This window comes from Leucoraja erinacea, chromosome 10, assembly GCF_028641065.1.
Source record: "Leucoraja erinacea ecotype New England chromosome 10, Leri_hhj_1, whole genome shotgun sequence".
In the NCBI taxonomy this organism is placed as follows: Eukaryota; Metazoa; Chordata; class Chondrichthyes; order Rajiformes; family Rajidae; genus Leucoraja; species Leucoraja erinaceus.
Window position 1 is genome coordinate 48,683,232 of NC_073386.1, and position 20,027 is coordinate 48,703,258.

The window sequence follows — 20,027 nt, forward strand, 5'->3', positions numbered from 1 at the left end:
GGAGTTATGAACTTGAACCCCAAGATTTCTCCGTGCATCTCTGTCCTTTTTTGTTGGTAAATACAGCTAAAAAGTGTTCATTTATGACCTCACCTACATCACCTGGTTCCATTGATATTCCCTTTGGGTTCTTTCGCTAAATACTATCTTGCTACAGTAATGCTTGTCATATATCTTGGGATTCTTCTTAATCTTACTTGTCAAGGATTTTTCCTTTTGTCCCTCTAATTTCCTTCCTAAGTTCTCTCTCACACATTCTATATTCCTCAAGAGACTCCATTGATTCCAGTTGCTTCTACCTGCTGCATGATTCTTCTTTTTTCTGGGTTGAACATCCAATATCCATTGCCATCCAAGGTTCCTTAATCTTGCCATCTTTGCCTTTCAGTCTAACCAAGACATACTGGTCCTGAACTCTCACAGACTCTTTTAAAAGACCTCCACTTGAAGAAGGGTTTCGGCCCGAAAACGTTTTCTATTTCCTTCGCTCCATAGATGCTGCTGCACCCGCTGAGTTTCTCCAGCAATTTTGTGTACCTTCGATCTTCCAGCATCTGCAGTTCCTTCTTGTCCACTTGACAGTTATAGTTTTCCCTGCAAGCTTCTGCTCCCAATCTACTTTCTCACTTTGTGATTGTAAGAGATCTTTCCCCAATTCAAGACCTTAACATGAGGACCAACCTTAACCCTTCCCGTAACTACCTCACAACGTAGACAATATTGGTGTAGGTTCCTAATGTGTTCCGAATCTCCCACCACCTGCACACTTTATTAATTCCTCTGCTGGTTTGATAGATTGCTACGGCAATTAAAACAGGCCATTTATGCTGTCCTTGAATGGAAATATCATAATTAGAAAATGCAGGGCTGCAAGCCGTCTTAGTAGGTAGTAAACCTGAGTGCAGATACTTAACAACAGTTTGGCATAACCTATGCGCTCCGTTTGATCTCCACAGCGAGATTGTCACCATGATAAGTAAAACTATATCTTTGGAATGTGTGAAAATATCTGATAGTTTGTGGTACCTAGCTACCTAGCATGATGATGACATTGGGCTTTATATATTTTTAAATATACTTTATCCACGATAAATATACTTTCTCCACAATAAATGTTAGCAGTGCTCATCTTTCTCTATATTCCTTATAGCATACACTTTCTTGCTGTCCATCTGCTCTACTCATGTGTCCTCCCTAAAATGGATGAGGTCATCAGATAAATTACACTGATTGTACGTTATATGTATTGATCCTTGTTGTGCCATTTTTGTCAGTGTTTTACCATGGAACAGCAACAGGAGAGATGGTTTTGGCTACACAGCTGCCTACAGTTTAAGGGGGAAGATCGACACAAAATGCTGGAGTAACTCAGCGGGACAGGCAGCATCTCTGGATAGGAATGGCTGACGTTTTGGGTCAAGACCCTCCTTCAGACTGAAGTCTGAAGTCCGAAGTATGGTCTCGACCCGAAATGTCACCCATTCCTTCTACCCAGAAATGCTGCCTGTCCTCCAGAGTTACTCCAGCATTTTGTGTCTATCTTCAGTGTAATCCAGTATCTGCAATTCCTTCCTACACATACTATTCAAGGATCCTTCTTTCTACATTTAATTAAATTAAGTGATCAAATTAAGCACCACACCTTTGACATGTGATGAATTTCATTTCACCTGATTGATAGTTTTTAATACACCCATGCCATTTTGTTTTTAAAATAATATTGGCAATCGTTTTATAATTTCATATCAGCCCATTTAAATAATGTAAAACTTGACCAGAAATTCAAGGTAAGTCTTAAGGAAATGCATCCATGGTATTGACTATTACATCCTGTATTATACCTACTTTCTCTGGGAATTAACAGGCTGAGTTAATATCTCATAAAGGACCATCAGAATCTATGTGAACTGTCCTTTAGAAAAGCTAGAAGATAGACACAAAAAGCTGGAGTAACTGTGGGTCAGGCAGCATCTGTGGAGAAAAGGAATAGGTGGCATTTCGGGTCGAGACCTTGCTTCAGACTGAAAAGCGAAATATTTTTTGGAAGGTTATATAGAACCCGAGGATCAGGAATGAGGTGAGCAGGAGAATACATTGGTTAGTTCCTGAACACAAAAATATTACAACCCACTGCCAGGCCATTCGCAGCTTCCCATGATGTCCAACCGATCACCCTCAAGAACAGTCACTCCAGAAGGGCAGAAAGTTCCAGCAGAATGCTCATTAAACACAAGCAGCTCACTGCAAGCTCAACAATAGCCTGAGTTCAACAACCCTTTGCAAGGTGGCTCACCGTTAGGCCACTGCCTGGTTGGTATTCAATTGGGACTACTCTGTAACGGGGAATATAATTCAAAGATCCAGTCGCAAAAGTAATAATGTTGGATTTGTAGTAAGTTTGCTGTGGTCACTGATTGTCCCTTGCATGTTGCTTGTCTATGTCAGGTCTATCAGAAAGGAGGCGGCCCAAAATGTAAAGTGTTTCCGACTGGCTGCAGGGTGTTGACATCTATGACTGACTACACGCTGCTGGTGGATAAATATTTCCCTGACCTCAGTGGTGAGTTGTTGACATTTTGATGACATTTTAATTTCCAAGGCTCCCGTAGCACATGTGTATTCTTCCTTCATGTCATTCCAGAAATATGATCTCCTGTCACAGTCTGCTCAGTGCAAGGCCTGAGAGGCCTAGGCAGTCTATTGAAAGCCTAATGCTGACTAAACCTCCAGAAGCCTATCACGGTGTGACAGATTGGAATGAATATTAATCAACCTACAACTCAGAATAAATGGACAAGGCATATTATTGTTCTTATCCATGTGGAGGGCTGGGCTTTAAACATTAGGGAGAACCATACCGTTTTTCATAGCACAACTTTGCCAGTTTTACACAGATGGCAAGACAAAAATCTACCCCTCTTCTGCTAAAGTCTTATCAGTCTACTCATTAAATGATTGAAGGAATCGCCTTGTACACCAATGATGTTGGAAATTTCCAACTGAGTTCACAAAGGGATCCTAATTTCATCTCCTGGTTGGCACTTTGATGTAATTAAATATTGTGTATGGACAATGCCAGATGTTCAATGAAGCGTAGTGAAGACAAAATTGGCCAGAAATGCCCAATGGTGATCACTCCCAGAACAACCTGATCCAATGTTCCTCATAATTTAGTATGGAGAGTGATACTATCACATATACAACCGACACAGATACTGCACAAGATGTTGAAGTGTCAACTGTGATGGGAAAAGGCTGGCTGATTTTCTGAAGCAGCGTGATGCTGCACTGAGTAAAGGGCCTGTATCACTTTCACGACTTAATTCAAAACCTCTGCCGAGTTTAAAGGACCTAAAAAAAAAAAAATCAAGATCGTGGAAATCTACGAACTCCTACGACCTTCCATAACTATTTTCACGGACTCCTACGAACTCCTACGAGTATGTCTGCGAATTCCCACGACTATTTCGATGCTCTCCTTACGAGTAAAAAGTTGCAATTTCTTTCATCCCGACCATTTTTTTACTTGTGGACATTTTTTATCGGGCTGGATAAAAAGTCCCGACTTACCTGAGTACCTACGGCTGGCATAACGAGCCACTACGCTATATCTACGAACTCCTATGACCTCCTACGGATTCGTTACGAACGTTCTGCGAGTTTGAATCAAGGGGAAAACTTGGGAGAATTCATGAATAACTTGTGAAAGTGGGACAGGCCCTTAATGCATTTTGAAAAGCACTACCACGGCACAGTGGTGCAGCGGTAGAATTGTTGACCTTACAGTTCTAGAGAGGTTCGATCCTGACTATGGGTGCTTTCTGAATGGAGTTTGTACGTCCTCCCCGTGACCACGTCGGTTTTCTCTGGGAGCTCAGGTTTCCTCCCACACTCCAAAGACGTCCAGGTTTGCAGGCTAATTGACTTGGTATAATTGTAAATTGTCCCTAGTGTGTGTATGATAGTGTTAGTGTATGGGGATCGCTGGTTGGCGCGGACACGGTGGGCCGAAGGGCCTGATTCCTCTAAGCTAAACTAATCTAAACTAAACTATGATGGAAAAAGTGATAAGCATTTAAATTTCTTTAGGCCATGGATCTTCTAAGGTGGACCTCAATTATATGCATGGAGATATGAACCGTGGGTGGAGGCGTTTAATACATGAATAGATTACAATCTATTCACTTTTTCCTAACGCAGTGTTTATATATTTCAGGGCCCAATGGGAAAGATGGTAATCAGAGCCTTCTTGTTAACCACACCCAGTATCCAGTGTATCTGTGGCACCCGTTTCGAAAGCACAGCTACTTCTGCTGTGAGAATGAGGAGAAACAGCAGGGGTTTGGTGCTGCCCTTCATGCGTGTATTCGTCACCTTAACTACGGTAGGACGATGAACGAAACAACAATTACACGTAAATAATGTGTTCCTTCCCCCCTTCCACCCACCTAGATTCCACTGCTACAGAAAGTAAATGGTCTTAGTGCACTCTAAAAATAGGTATTTTAACAGGTTCTTGCAGATTTAAAAACACTGAAAATACAGCGACGTGACATATTGACCAGTTTCTGTTGTACTAAACGTATCTGGCTGCCTTTTATTGAGGGTCTGCATTCTACAACAGTTTATAATTGAATCTGCAGCAGTATCACTACATTATGTCTAAGTAAGTTAACTTAATGATCTTACAGCTCAACCAGCAGAGACAGTAAAGACCGGGACATGTAAGATATGGGGGCAATTATGGATAATCATTGATAATTGCAGCTTGTGAGGAATGTTGGAAAATAAATCAAAACACTAATAACTGCTAATGACTGCACTCTGAATGCCGATGGTGCCAAGGAAGTAAAAACCTTCAAGGAGGATACAATATTTACGCAACAACATATCTAATGATGGGAGGCAATGTAAATCACTTTAAAGTGGATGAGGAAACCCTGATGATGAGAGTAACACCAATTCAGCCTTTGTCAATCTTTTGCAGGGAAGATGCGTTACCAGCTTCCCCCCAAGTCCTTCTTCTCTCCCAGTAGAAATGTCCGTGACAAAATTGTTTGCAACAACAGCAAGGGGTCACAGTTTAAGGATAAGGGGGAAATCTTTTAGGACTGAGATGAGAAAAACTTTTTTCACACAGAGAGTGGTGAATCTGTGGAATTCTCTGCCACAGAAGGTAGTTGAGGCCAGTTCATTGGCTATATTTAAGAGGGAGTTAGATGCGGGCTAAAGGGATCAGGGGGTATGGAGAGAGGGCAGGTACAGGATACTGAGTTGGATGATCAGCCATGATCATATTGAATGGCGGTGCAGACTCGAAGGGCCAAATGGCCTACTCCTGCACGTATTTTCTATGTATCTATGTTTCTATTTTCGACAGATTTGTGTCATTATGTTGTGTGCTCACAGAGCAGAGGAGAGGAATACTTGCCTAAGTAGTCAGAGTGCCAGTAATGGAGTGTAAGCCAATATCCACTGTGTGGAATCTTATTGCTTGCTGCTGAAGCTGGAAACTCCTTGTTAAAAATGTTATTTCAGCTTCACTGTGAAATTAACCTTGACCAAGTTACAATGTAAAGTGCTGTTTAGACACTAAAATAGCTTTGTTTCTCTTTACGTTCACCAACCCCAAACTGATTTCAAATGTGTTTTTGTCAGAAAAGGAAACATTGTCAAATGCATGAGTTTGTTATTAGGTAACGAGCTGCAGCCTTTATTAACTGCTGAGTACAGCAAGAACATGATCCACACAGCAAGCTTAGTCTCTGGTGTTCGTTGAACACAAATGGCAGTGAGAGAGAGAGAAAGAGAGAGAGACGTCATTGAATCCCAACCTTGTGTGGTTGAACTGGTTGAATTCACACCCGCCTAGACTTATCCTGAATGCACCAGACATGTAGAAATGGGCGCACACCTTGGAAAACAAGCAACGATTTACGAGAGACTTTACAACAACCCTCAAATTGTACACTGCTTCTCACATTTTATTAACCACTTCCTATAGTCAGGAGACTTAGTAATAAGGGTTTCTCAGACAAAACAAAAATAAGATCATCACAGATAACTTCTCTTGAAACTCTAAGATTTTGGGAGGCTGATTTTTTTACAAGAGTGGTAAATGTTACTCCCATCAAAATGCCCTAAACATTACTCAGTGATGGGAAAGCTTTTAGAAACATTGATCTAGGTTTATAAAATTATGAGGTGTCAGAGTATATTGTCAGAGTACTTTTCCAAGGGCATAGGACTTTAGAATGGGTGTCAGAGGTTATGGGGAGAGGGCAGGAGATTGGGGTTAAGAGGGAGAGATAGATCAGCCATGATTGAATGGCGGAGTAAACTTGATGGGCCGAATGGGCTAATTCTGCTCCGATCACTTATGATCTCATAAACTAGAGGGCACAGGTTTAAGGTGAGAGGGAAGAAATTTAAAGGAACTCCGAGAAGTGGGTTTTTCCATACAGAGGGTGGTGAATAACTGGAACAAGTTGGCAGAGGAAGTGGTAGAGACAGACACAATGCATTGTTTAATAGGCATGTGGGCAGGCGCTTAGATAGGAAAAGCATAGAAGGATAAGGGCTGAATGAAAGTAAATGGGATTAGCACAGATAGGCATCGCAGACAGCATAAACGAGGTGAGTCAAAAGCACCTGGTACTGTGCTGTATGTCACCATAATTCTATGATGCATTTCGTTGTTTAATGCATTTCGTTGTCTCTGTACTGTACACTGACAATGACAATTAAAGTTGAATCTGAATCTGAATCTGATTCTATGACGTGAAAACATTAGAGAACATTCAGATAGAATTTACAAAAATGGTTCCTGGGGTGAAGGGATTTACAGGTAGTTCTGCTACAATGTGTGTTTCCATAACATTCATTGGATATAATCCATATTACTGAAATAGAAGTTGGGCCGCACTCAAACACAAGGATTTTGTGCAAAATGTAATGTTCTTCTGGAAATTCCCACTTCCTGGGGGTCACCCATTCTGGCTGTCAGTATAGAGTATAGAAGATGGGAGGTTTTGTTGCCGTTGTATGATACGTTGGTGAGGACACATTTAGAGTATTGTGTGCAGTTCTGGGCACTGTGTTATAGGAAATATGTTGTTCAGCTGGAAAGGGTACAGAGAAGATTTACGAGGATGTTGCTGGGACTAGAGGGTCTGAGCTATAGGCAGAAGTTGAGTAGACTGGGACTCTATTCCTTGGAGCGCAGGAGGATGAGGCGTGATCTTTTAGAGGTGTATAAGATCATGAGAGGAATAGATCAGGTAGATGCACAGAGTCTTTTGCCCAGAGTAGGTGAATTGAGGACCAGAGAACATAGGTTTAAGGTGAAGGGGAAAAGATTTAATAGGACACAAAGAGTGGTGGATGTATGGAACAAGCTACCAGAGGAGGTAGTTGAGGCAGGGACCACCCAACATTTAAGAAGCAATTAGACAGGTACATGGATAAGACAGGTTTGGAGGGATATGGACAAAATGCTGGCAGGTGGGACTGTTGTAGCTGGGACATGTTGGCCAGTGTGGGCAGGTTTGGCTGCAGGGCCTGTTGCCACACTGTATCACTCTTTGACTCTGCGACTCTATGACAACAACTTCACAAAGAATAATGGTATTGCCATAGTTTAGATTATTTGTACGTATATTAAATTAACATGGTAATAAATCAAGAAACTCAAGGATCATCTCATTGATGAACAAAAATAGGATAGCTTTGTAGAAATGTAGAATCCTCTGGGCACATATGTTACAAGAGAACCCAGAAGATTAATTTGTTAAAAAGATAATGCGCTAGGATGTGGCTTCATGGTAATAAATGAATAAGCATTTAACCATCAAGAGGAAAAGGAAATTCTCAAGAGGGGGTCATATCAAGTTGTCCATCTGTCCCTAGGTGTTGGTTCAAGATGAAATGGTCCTCTCATGGCCAAGACATGACCTGTAATGTGGGGAAACTGGGAACAAATCTGGTGGAGGAAAATGAAAAAAAAAAATGATTATGTTGCTGGGGAATTTCAGTGTGGAAACGACAATCACGAGAATAGTGAGAGGCAAAAATGGCTTTTGTGTGATAATTAATAAGTCACCCATTGTTGAGCAAAGTAACACTGAGCCAAGCCACTATTTATAATCCATTGCACAGTTAATGCAAAATATACCAGGGTGTTAGACCAAGCATGTATCCTGTGTGACATCATTTCCTCACATAAAGTCAGTTTGTGGTAAACAGCCTAACAAAGAACCAAAGAAGGATGTACAAGAGTAAATTTTCCCCTCTGCTAATCTAATCCTGAAACATTGTTTAATTTTTTTGACACCCTGCTCCGATGAATACCCACTCACTGGCTGAACAGAACACAATATCACATCTGCTACTAGTCTTGGTATGGGTAGCAGGCAAAGCTCATCCGTGTAGGCAGCTGGGTGGGGGGTGGAGGGGGAACTTTGGGGAAATACAACTTTTTATTCAAAAATACTTCCTCTATTTGCTGGTGAAAGGAATGTATTTGAGAAGAAATGCAGCTAAAATATTAATTTCCCGACAATTTCTGATCTCCTCATTTAAGCGCTTATTATAACAACGCCAGTCACCCTTCGATAATCTGACCTTAAAACAAGTACTTTTGAAGTCTAGTCACTGTTGTAATATAGGAATCACAGCAATATATATCTCTCGTTTTCCTTTCCCTTGTCTAGTCTGAAGAAGGCTCTTGACCCAAAACGTCACCCATTCCTTCTCTCCAGAGATGCTGCCTGTCCTGCTGAGCTATTCCAGCATTTTCTGTCAATCTTCGATTTAAACCAACATCTGCAGTTCCTCCCTACGCAGCAAATTAACTGTTGTGATTCTTGAAAGGAGTCTCATGAGTCCTCCTGCCATAACCTGTAGTACTGCCCACCCAAAGATGAGGTGAGTGCTGAATTAATTGAGAAATGAAGTGTTCAAGTTTCCACCCAGCAGCAGCACCACTTTAGCACCACTGCAAAGAGGTGTTCCCCTCAAATTTTTTTCTCTGGTTCGAAACAATATATTGTTGTGATAATGTTAAAAATCAGCTTCACCTGGAGTAATGTTGTGATGACTAGGGGAGAATACTTTGACTTCACTTTTTGGAATTTTCCTTTGTCCAACACCTTTCATCTGGCATTAAAAAACTTATAAACCATATTAATAATCAAGTTTAAAATTAATAGTCAAGATGAATTTCAACCTCCCTGGTCTGAAAATTCACAGGATTGTTCCTCACCCATAGAATAAACAGCTTTTCACAACCAAGTTTCCTTAAAGCAATGCTTAAATTCAAAGAGCCAACAATCAAACTTTTTTGGTCTTTGTCTCTTTGTCTTTAATTAGATTTGTGATTTCTTCTGACCTCACCTCGCTTGTGTGTGAATTGTTTTGTCCCGGAAGGTCGTGATCACTTTTGGCTTCCTAGCCTCTGACCATTCCAGCCAGGAGCTTCTGCTATCTGCTGTTTCACACAAGTTGCTGCTTACTGCTGTATTAGGAAGGTCACCCAACCTCCACACCACGGGGTGGAGACCACGTATAACTTCAAGAGCTTGTGGCTGAGATCACAGCTGGGAGATTAGCTGCTGACAGCTACAAGGACCAGTAATGGATCAAGTGTCGTGTGCATTGAAATTAGCACAGTGAGCTAAAAGAGAGGGAAATCTGGCAATGGTGTTCTTTAACCCTTGAATTTGAAAAATGTGAATCAGGAAATGGATCAACCATTTTTCACAAGTTGCACAGAAAAGCAATTTAACCCAAGACAGGTGGAATCTGCCATTGCCTTTGAAATCAGGCTCTTGGTAAATTAGCTGAAATGTACTTCCTTGCACTATTCATCTTAGCGCGTCTGATGTTCCAGTGTCGCATGCATCTCGTGAAGTTATTGCAAACAAACAGCACTCATTAGGCTAATGTTACTTATTGAATGGGTGCTGCGATGATGGAACGCATATGGGAAAGTGTTTGCAGCGAGGCTGAAGAAGGATGACTCTTGGAGCAAGGGAGTCACAGAGACTTCCCAGCCTATAACTGGTTGCTCCTGACAGGAGGTTGCCATGAAGGTCTCTGTGGAGAGTAATACCACTTGGGGAAGACTGCAAATCTCCTTAGCTGCATTGTAAACTCCTGTGGCTCCAGGAAAATAATACATGGTCTTCTCTCCTTGAGTCGGGAGTGAACAGCGAGCTGTGAGATATGGCAGAAATCAGAGGCTGCAGGTTATGCAAGACACATTTCTATCCTTACCAGCATAAATTGTAGTCTTTATACATCAAATCCGGGCAACCTCCCGCACTGAGGAGTTTTGCCCTACCAGATCTGGTAGGATATCTGAGTTTTCTTTGCCAGAATGTTGTTCAATGCCATAGTCACACTATGAGAATGCAACCAGATTCATATCTTGGCAGGTCAGACAGCGTCTCTGGAGAAAGGGAATAGGTGATGTTTTGGGTTGAGACCAGAAGGGGGCACCCTTTCTCCAGAAGGGTCTCGACCCAAAACGTCACCTATTCCTTTTCTCCAGAGATGTTGTCTGACCCGCTGAGTTACTCCAGCTTTTTGTGCCTATCTTTGGTTTAAACCAGCATCTGCAGTTCGTTCCTACAGATTGATATCTTGTTTGGTTATCCATACATACCCAGCCTGACACTAAGGGGCAGGGGTGGTTAGTAGTGCGATGAATCACAGTTTCCATTAATCCTTTAAGCTCAACATTCAGTTTCCCCCTGACAGAAACTGGAACAAGTTTTGGAGGAAATACCACCACCAGCTGCTAAACCGCAAGAAACTCAAGATGTAATTTTAACTCAAGCATTTCAGTTCCTTCAAGCACATCTGCAAATCTATCCAGCAGCTTCCATGTGTTGAGTGTAGAACATGCATCTGCAGTAGCTTGTACTCGCCTCCAGTTTTCTCAACTGTTACCAGTTCTAGCTGACGAGTTGCAGACCTGAATCGAACAAACCAAAGATTGACTCAACTGGTCAGGCTGCATCTGCAGAGAGCGAAACAGTCAAGGATTCATTAGAGAAACGAGTGAAAGGTCGCAGACCTGAATCATGGATTGTTTTCTTTCCACAGATGCGGACTGATCTGCTGAGTTCTTCCAGTATTTTCCATTTTAATTTAAGGTTTACATCATCTGCAGTTTTTAACTTTCATTTACCAGGGATTGACATGCAATGTTCCAGGACGACAAATTATTCTCATTGAATTCTTTCCATTTTTCAATTTTCATTTTGCACTTGCCCAGTTACATTGTTTCAGCCATTCAGGTGATTTATCCACTTTGAGTTCACTATGAATGCGCAATGCACTTGAACACTACATGTAGAGTACTGTTGCAGCCCTGATTCCTTTAATTAAGGAAATATATATTATCATTTCAGGTGGTTTGGTGAAAGTTCACCTGGATGATACTGGGCATGCAGTCCTTTGCCTTAAGGGGAAAGGTTGAACGAAGTGGGTCTCTAAATATTGGAGTTTAGAAGAATGGAGAGTCATCTTATTAATATGTGTTGGAAGATTAATATGTGTTGAGAGAGTAAAATCTGGGAGATGTCTCTCCTTTTTGGAGATCCTGAGGCAGGGTGTAGTCTGAGAAAAAGATCCATATGGCAGTGAATTGAAAGATCTATATGGCAGTGAAGTGAGGAAGGATCCCTTCTCTCAAAGGTAGTTTAGTTTAGTTTAGTTTAGTTTATTGTCATGTGTATTAATGTGCAGTGATATTGTCAGCGGAAAGACTATACAGTACATAATTACAGGATTATAATTAAGCCATCCACAGTGTACAGATACAGGATAAAGGGAATAACGTTTAGTGCAAGATAAAGTCCAGTAAAGTCCAATTAAAGATAAGGGTAGACAAAATTGCTGGAGAAACTCAGCGGGTGCGGCAGCATCTATGGAGCGAAGGAAATTGGCAATGTTTCGGGCCGAAACCCTTCTTCAATTAAATTAAAGATAGTCTGATGGTCTCCAATGAAGTAGATGGTAGATCAGGACTGCTCCCTAGTTGGTGATAGGATGGTTGTCAGTTGCCAGATAACAGCTTGGAAGAATTTATGGTTGTAAGTCTTAGGAATTCCCAGACCTAAAACTTGTGGAATATGTTAGTGTATTCAAAGCTGATCTTTAATCAGTAAGGGAATCAAGAGTTAAAGTGACAAAAATGGGCATGTAAAGATTGGATCAGTTACGATCTTAGCGAATGATGGGGTGGGATCAAGGAACTATTTACTCCTGATCCTCTTGTTTTATGGGTTCAGCTTTCCTAGTAGCTCCTGTTTATGAATTTTTAATCCATCCACAATCTCATACACATAGATCTTCCTTTGCTGAGTTTCAAACAGCATCCTCTTCCTCAGTGAAGATGGAAGTAACAGTCTGCACCACATGTCTGCAGTTTTCATGAGTAGAATTCTTACAAGGTCTCTGTTCACGTGTGTTCAGCATATGGGCACAACTGTTGGCATGGTCCCTGCTCCCTCTAAAGTTTTCTGCAGCTGCTGATTGACCATCCTCGACCCTGGCATTAGACCCAGACAACACTCCCTGTTTAATGGTAATTGTCACCTTGGAATCCTCCAGCTTCTCCCCTAACTATAGAATCCCCTGTAGCTATTTCATAGACATAGAAAAATAGAAAATAGGTGCAGGAGTAGGCCATTCGGCCCTTTGAGCCAGCACTGCCATTCAATATGATCATGGCTGATCATCCAAAATCAGTACCCCGTTCCTGCTTTTTCCCCCATATCCATTGATTCCGTTAGCCCTAAGAGCTAAATCTAACTAGAAAACCTCCAGTGAATTGGCCTCCACTACCTTCTGTGGCAGAAAATTCCACAGATTCACAATTCTCTGGGTGAAATTTTTTTTCCTCATCTCAATCCTAAATGGCCTACCCCTTATTCTTAAACTGTGATCCCTGGTTCTGGACTCCCCCAACATAGAGACCATTTTTCCTGCATATAGCATGTCCAATCCTTTAAGAATTTTATGTGTTTCTATAAGCCCATCTCATCCTTCTGAATTCCAGCGAATATAAGCCCAGTCGACCCATTCTTTCCTCATATGTCAGTCCCGCCATTCCGGGAATTAACGTGGTGAACCTACGCTGCACTCCCTCAATAGCAAGAATGTCCTTCCTCAAATTAGGAGACCAAAGCTGCACACACTACTCCAGGTGTGATCTCACCAGGGCCCTGAACAACTGCAGTAGGACCTCATTGCTCCTAAACTCAAATCCTCTTGCAATGAAGACCAACATGCCATTAACTTTCTTCACTGCCTGCTGTACCTGCATGCTTACTTTCAGTGACTGATGAACAAGGACACCCAGGTCTCGTTGAACCTCCCCTTTTCCTAATCTGACACCATTCAAATAATAATCTGCCACCAAAGTTGATAACCTTACATTTATCCCACATTATGCTGCATCTGCCATACATCTCCCCACTCACCCAACCTATCCAAGTCACCTTGCAGCCTCATCGCACCCTTCTCTCAACTGTGTCACTCTGCCACCCAGCTTTATGTCATTCGCAAACTTGGAGATGTTACAGTACATTCAATTCCCTCATCTAAATCATTAGTATATATTGTAAGTAACTGGGGTCCCAGCACCGAGCCTTGCGGCACCCCACTAGTCATTGCCTACCATTCTGAAAAGGACTCATTAATTCCTACTCTTTGCTTCCTGTCTGCCAACCAGTTCTCTATCCATGTCAATACCCTACCCCCAATACCATGTGCTCTAATTTTGCACATTAATTGCTTGTGTGGGACCTTGTCAAAGACATTTTGAAAATCCAGATACACCGCATCCACTGGCTCTCCCTTATCCATTCTATTTGTTACATCCTCAAAAATTCCAGATGATTAGTCAAGCATGATTTCCCCTTCATAAATACATGCTGACTGTCACTGCTTTCCAAATGTGCTGCTATTACATCTTTAATAATCAACTCAGGCATCTTCCCCACTACTGATGTATAGCTAACTAGTCTATAGTTCCTGGTTTTCTCTTTCCCTCCTTTCTTAAAAAGTGGGGTTACATTACCTACCCTCCAGTCCACAGGAACTGATCCAGAGTCGAGAGAACATTGGAAAATGATCACCAATGCCTCCACGATTTCTAGGGCCACCTCCTTGAGTACTTTGGGATGCAGACCATCAGGCCCTGGGGATTTATCTGCCTTCAGTCCCAACAGTTTACCTAACACCATTTCCTGACTAATGTGAATTTCCTTCAGATCCTCCATCACACTAGATCCTCGGTCCCCTAGTATATCTGGGAGATTGTTTGTGTCTTCCTTAGTGAAGACAGAACCAAAGTACTTGTTTAACTGGTCTGCCATTTCCTTGTTTCCCATTATAGATTCACCTGTCTATGACTGTAAAGGACGTACATTTGTCTTCACTAATCTTTACCTCTTCACATATCTAAATAAGCTTTTACAGACAGTTTTTTTTCCCCGCAAGCTTTCAAGCTCTATTTCCCCCTCTTAACTGTTTTCACAAACTCCCTTTCCCTCCATGTACACTTGAACCACCTGTGCTACCGTGGCTTAAGTCCCCACAGCAAAAGTCTCTCCCCTATCACTACAAAGATGAACACTGGTTGGTGAGCACAACACCCTCAGGGTCCTGAAATAAGTGGCTACTCTAGACGGTCTGCCTAGGTACCTACATTGAGCTGTGGGGTAAGCTTGTCCTGAAATGTCAGTAACGTTCACCGTAGAAAGGTCTCGACCCGGAACGTCGGCTATTCCTTCCCTCCAGAGATGCTTCCTGTCCCGCTGAGTTTACTCCAGCATGTTGTGTCTATCCACTGTTGCTCGGGCTCCAAACCCCACAGCTCACATCCCTCTCAGTGAAGGTAGACACAAATGCTGGAGAAACTCAGCGGGTCAGGCAGCATCTATGGAGCATCCCTCTCAGTGATGTCACTTCCTGCACCTCCAGTGATCCATGACACTGAGAACATCCTGGTCTATTCACGTGGCACAAGATACACACTCGATGGGATGAAACCAGGCTGCACCAGTGGAGAGAAAAGCAGAGTTCACTTTTCAGATGGATAACTTTTCTGTGTTAAATTGCAGATTAGAGAGGTATAGGGGGGGAAAGAGAAGAAAGGGAACAACTGTGTAAAGGTGTGCATGGTAAAGGTGTAAGTTGACAAAAGTGAATGACGTAGGAAAAGCGAAATGAAAACAATGCTGGAACCGTGAGATAGAGAACACAGAAATTGCTGTCAATATAAAAGTATAGAAGAACACTCGTACAACTCTGCAGGCCAGACACACTCCCTGGAGAGAGAAAATCATCGTTTTTGCAACGGACGTTATTTTTCTATTCTCTGCGATGGGATGAAAAGTGATCCTTATTGAATTTTTGGCTTTCCTCCCACTAAGCTGCACATTTCTCCCACTAATTGCCACAGTATTTGCATACATTACATGGCTGCTGCTCTTGCCCTCGGGCGCTTCTGTTTGACTGCGCGGGCGGAATTGTGCTTTCTGTAAGTCGGTTCCATTAACTTTGACTTTGGATGACTCTGAGCCTTTAAGTAATTTGACCCCTGTTTGCCAAGTTTCTCACAGCAAACCTTCCCTGAAACATTACTTCCACGAAGAATCCTGTTGTGGATCAATAAGAGTCTCTGATCCCTGAAGTAGCCATTTGAAACTAGCAACTTCAACTTACTCAAGAATGTATTGAAAATCTCCTCATTTACCATACAGGTCCTGAAAATCTTGAATCCACCCAGCATCTTACTGCAAGAAGTGTTGTGATAATAGATGGGTCTGATTATTCAACAGGTATTTCTGCCTCAGTGACCAAACACATACTATAGTACGTGTAAGAAAGAACTGCAGATGCTGGTTTAAATCGAAGGTAGACACAAAATGCTGGAGTAACTCAACAGATGAGGCAGCATTTCTGGAGAGAAGGAATGGGCGACGTTTCGGGTTGAGACCCATCTTCAGACTGATGTCAGGGGAGGGGGCGGGACAAAGATAGAATGTAGTCGGAGACAGTTATAAGACTAGTGGAAGAACTGGGAAGGGGATGGAGAGAGAAAGCAAGGGCTATCTGAAGTTAACATACTATAGTACTTTAATTTCTCTTCTCTCCATTTTATCAACCATTGCGAATTTGATAGAAAAGGAAAATTATTTCTTCCATTACTCAATTCATCCCTAAATCGCTTCCTCAAAGTCCATCTGCTGAATTGGCTTTACCTTCTGCAACCTCCGACATGCAGGTCAATGGTGTGCTAGCCAATGGAAAAAACAAACCCATGATTCTGGTCCCTGGTTTCACATCTATCCCTTTAGGGGTTCCTGCTATCTAGCATCTGTTTGCAAGGACTTTTGATCCAGCATATGAATCAAAAGTGTGATCCCACCACCAGTCACACTTCCCATTCCCACCATTCTCTGGTTTCTGCAAAGGCCGCTCGCTATGTAACTCCTTGGTTCGCTCATTCATTCCTTCCCATCCCAACCACCACCTCACAGGTGCTTTCCCCAGCAATTGATGTAACACCTGACTCTACACTTGTGTCCCTCGCATCCATCCAAGGATCCCAGCAACCCTTCCAGGTGAGACAAGTTCACATTCACATCTTCTAACCTCTTCTACTGCATTCATTTCTCCTGATGTGGCCTCCTTTACATCAGCGAGTGCAAGTGTGGACCAGGCAACCCTTGTGCCCGGTCCGCCAAGTCACACTGCATTCCCCAGTTGACCATTTTAACTTCCCATCCCATTACCATACCGATTATTCAGACCTGGGCCTCCTCCATTGCCAATGAGGCCACCCATAAACTGAAGGAACAGCACCTCATTTTCCACTGGGGTAGTTTACACCTCAGCGGTGTGATCATTGCATTCTCCGATCTCAAGTAACATCCCCTTCCCCCCTCTCTTCTCTGCCCCCCTTACCCCAATTGCACACCCATTTCCCCCCACTATCCTGCCTTCTTTCCTCCCTCTCCCTCTCCCCCTCCACCCCACTCTCCCAACCCCTGCCACCTATATACCTCCCTCTGGCATTACATTTAATTCCTCTTCCCTTCCTGTCTGACATCCTTTTGTCTCCTTGTATATCTCTAGCCTCTGTCCGCTCACCTTTCAATCAACCCCCCCTCACCTGTATCCAACCATCACTTGCCAGACTTTGCCCCACACCATCTTTTTTACATCTTTCGTCCTCCTACCACAGTCAGTCTGAAGAAGGGTCCCGACCTGAAATGCCACCTCTCCATTCTCTCCGCAGATGCTGCCTGACCCGCAGAGTTACCCCAGCACTTTCTGTTTCCCACCAGATTCCTGCATTTGCAGTTCCTTGTGCCTCACTTAATCCAGAATGCTTTCAGGGTTCCCCATGCACCTACTTTCTGCTACGGCAGATCATGTACCAGTTTACAAAAACACATCATGACTACAAGCAAAACCAGATTTAAAATTAATGCTCCAATGCGCTCAAAAATCAATGTGCTGAAAGCACTTTCTCACAACATGTTCTGTTATGCTGTGGCCCCAGAACTAGGCCTACTCTTCCTTTCAGTAAAGTATCCCTTTCATACTATATGAGGTCTTGGTGAATTATGTAATGCGAAGTCTTTGACCTTTACTCACACACTTGTGGTCATGGCACTTTTCTCTGACCTCCGACCTCAAAGTACAGTGCTTGCAATTGTATTTTCAAGCAATGGGAGTTCCAGTAATATTGATTCATCGACTGTTTTACAATCCTCCAAGCCATACTGCATCTCCCAGTGGCAAACTATTTTAACTCCCTTTCCCATTCCCACGCTGACCTTTCTGTCCTGGGCCTCCTCCATCGCCAGAGTGAGGCCTCGTGCAACTGTTCAGCTCCCCGCACCCCTCTTCTCCTCTCCCTTTCACTCCCCCACGCCCACGTATATTTCTCCCCTCCTCACCCCGTTCTCCTGCTACTTTTCTCCCCACGTCTTCACAATCCTCAACTCTTCAAACCTGTTTACATCTACTGAAGACGGACACAAAATGCTGGAGTAGCTCAGCGAGACAGGCAGCATTTCTGGAGAGAAGGGATGGGTGATGTTTGTCGGGTCCAGACCCTTCTTCAGGCTGAGTATCAGGGAAGAGGAAGTCCAGAGGTATGGAAGGGCAAGGTCTGAAAACAACAGATCAAAGACAGTACTCGCTACCACAGCCACGTGCGTTTCCTCTATGCTTGCCTGCGCCACCATCTTCTACACATTTTGTTTACACCTACTGATCTTATCTCTGGCCATTGTTCCAACCATCTGTTGGATTAAAGCTCCCTCCCCCTCGCCTGTGTTGACCTATGACCTTCCACGCTTTGACTTTCCTGACCCCTTGTCTAGCTTCCTTCTCTCCCCCCCCCCCCCCCCTCACCACAATCAATCTGAAGAAGGGTCTCTACCCTAAATGTCCCCTCGCCACTTTCTCCATATACTGCATGACCTGCTGGGTTACTCCAGCACTTTGGGTCCTTTTGTGTATTGACTGGCATCTGCAGTTCTCAGTTTCTTCATTAAAAGATAATGTCATTAACTGTTGATCTGCCACTGCCATCTATCTGTTTAGAAATGTGGCCGTTTTCATTAATGCCTGAAGCTAAAATTAACAATGTTATTTGCAAATTAAATATATGCTGAAAGATGCGTAGCGTAATCATCTGAATTACATGGCACAAACTACTTCTGATGTAGTGCTGTTTGGTAGCTTTCTGTTCCCATTATCATTCTCTATAACATCCTTTGTTTCTGGCGGTCTGATGTTCCATGCTGGATGAGCTGCAGTTTCATTTAGTTAAATACTGGGACTATATAAACCAAGCCTTTCAGCCCAGATTGACAATCTCACCCTCTCTAAGAGCTTGTCTCAGACTGAATTGAACCATTTGCAACCTTAATGTTCCATTTGACCCTCAGCTAAGTTTCTGACCCCATATCCTCTCTTTTACAAAGACTTACTTTCACTTCTCCATTATTGGTTGATGTCCCGCCATTAGTCACGGCAATACTGCCCGCATTTTTACACAGGCTGTCAGGGACTAGTTAGGGCAGACAGGAGAAAGTTTTCTCTATTCTCCCCTTGTTTGATATAAAATCCTAAATGCCGCCTTTATATTCACATGTTGGCACAAATTGTGCCGTTCCTGTGACTGAACATTTTGTGGCAACCAGGAAAAATATGGAGAGTGAAATCTGAAGTAATTTCAAATCTAACTTGAATTTATTCATGTATAATTAGATGACTGTGAGTCTTGCAAATTATTGAAATCTAGTTGTCTATGATGGGTTCTACACAGTCCTGTGGTGAACCAGGGCTTAATTCCTTTTTTGTTTCCCTCGCTTAGTTTCTTTCTGATTTAATTTTTTGTCTCATTGCCTTCATTTAACCTGAAATAGAATCACTGGGGAATTCTCCAGTTCCGTTAGGCATGTGCAAAAACTTTCCGTCCACTGCAAGCAAAGAGGCCCGTTTTGTTTAGAAATCCAATGTGTTTGGACACTGCCATCACAATTGGAACATTGGCTGAGTCCTCCTCAGCAAACCTTTTAGCAACATCTGACCCAAGTCACTGACTCTCAGCACAACATTGTACCAGAAAGCAGCAGTGGGAAAGGTAGAATCCAGAATCCAGGGCGACCACAGTGGTAGTAGAGTTGCTGCCTTACAGCACTTGCTTGGATTCAATCCTGACCATGGGTGCTGTCTGCACGGAGTTTGTACGTTCTCCCCGTGACCACATGGGTTTTCTCCGAGATCTTCGGTTTTCTCGCACAGTCCAAAGACAATGAGGTATGTAGGTTAATTGGCTGGCTGTATGTGTAAATTGTCCCTGGTGTGTGTAGGATAGTATTAATGCACGGGCTGAGTGGGTCGAAGGGCCAGTTTCCACGCTGCATCTATAAAACTAAAATACGGAAACCTAAATCTAAGAAAAATAATTGCTTTCAAAGCCATAT

General features: G+C 42.8%; 1 protein-coding gene across 1 annotated transcript in view; it reads left to right on the plus strand.

Moving 5' to 3' along the window:
- The window catches only part of niban1a (niban apoptosis regulator 1a), a 110,080-nt gene that overhangs the window by 56,418 nt on the left and 33,635 nt on the right, over positions 1-20,027 (plus strand). The window contains exons 5-6 of the mRNA XM_055642181.1: positions 2,446-2,560; positions 4,217-4,384. Of these exons, the coding sequence (XP_055498156.1) occupies positions 2,446-2,560; positions 4,217-4,384 (283 nt within the window). The remainder of the gene's footprint in view (positions 1-2,445; positions 2,561-4,216; positions 4,385-20,027) is intronic.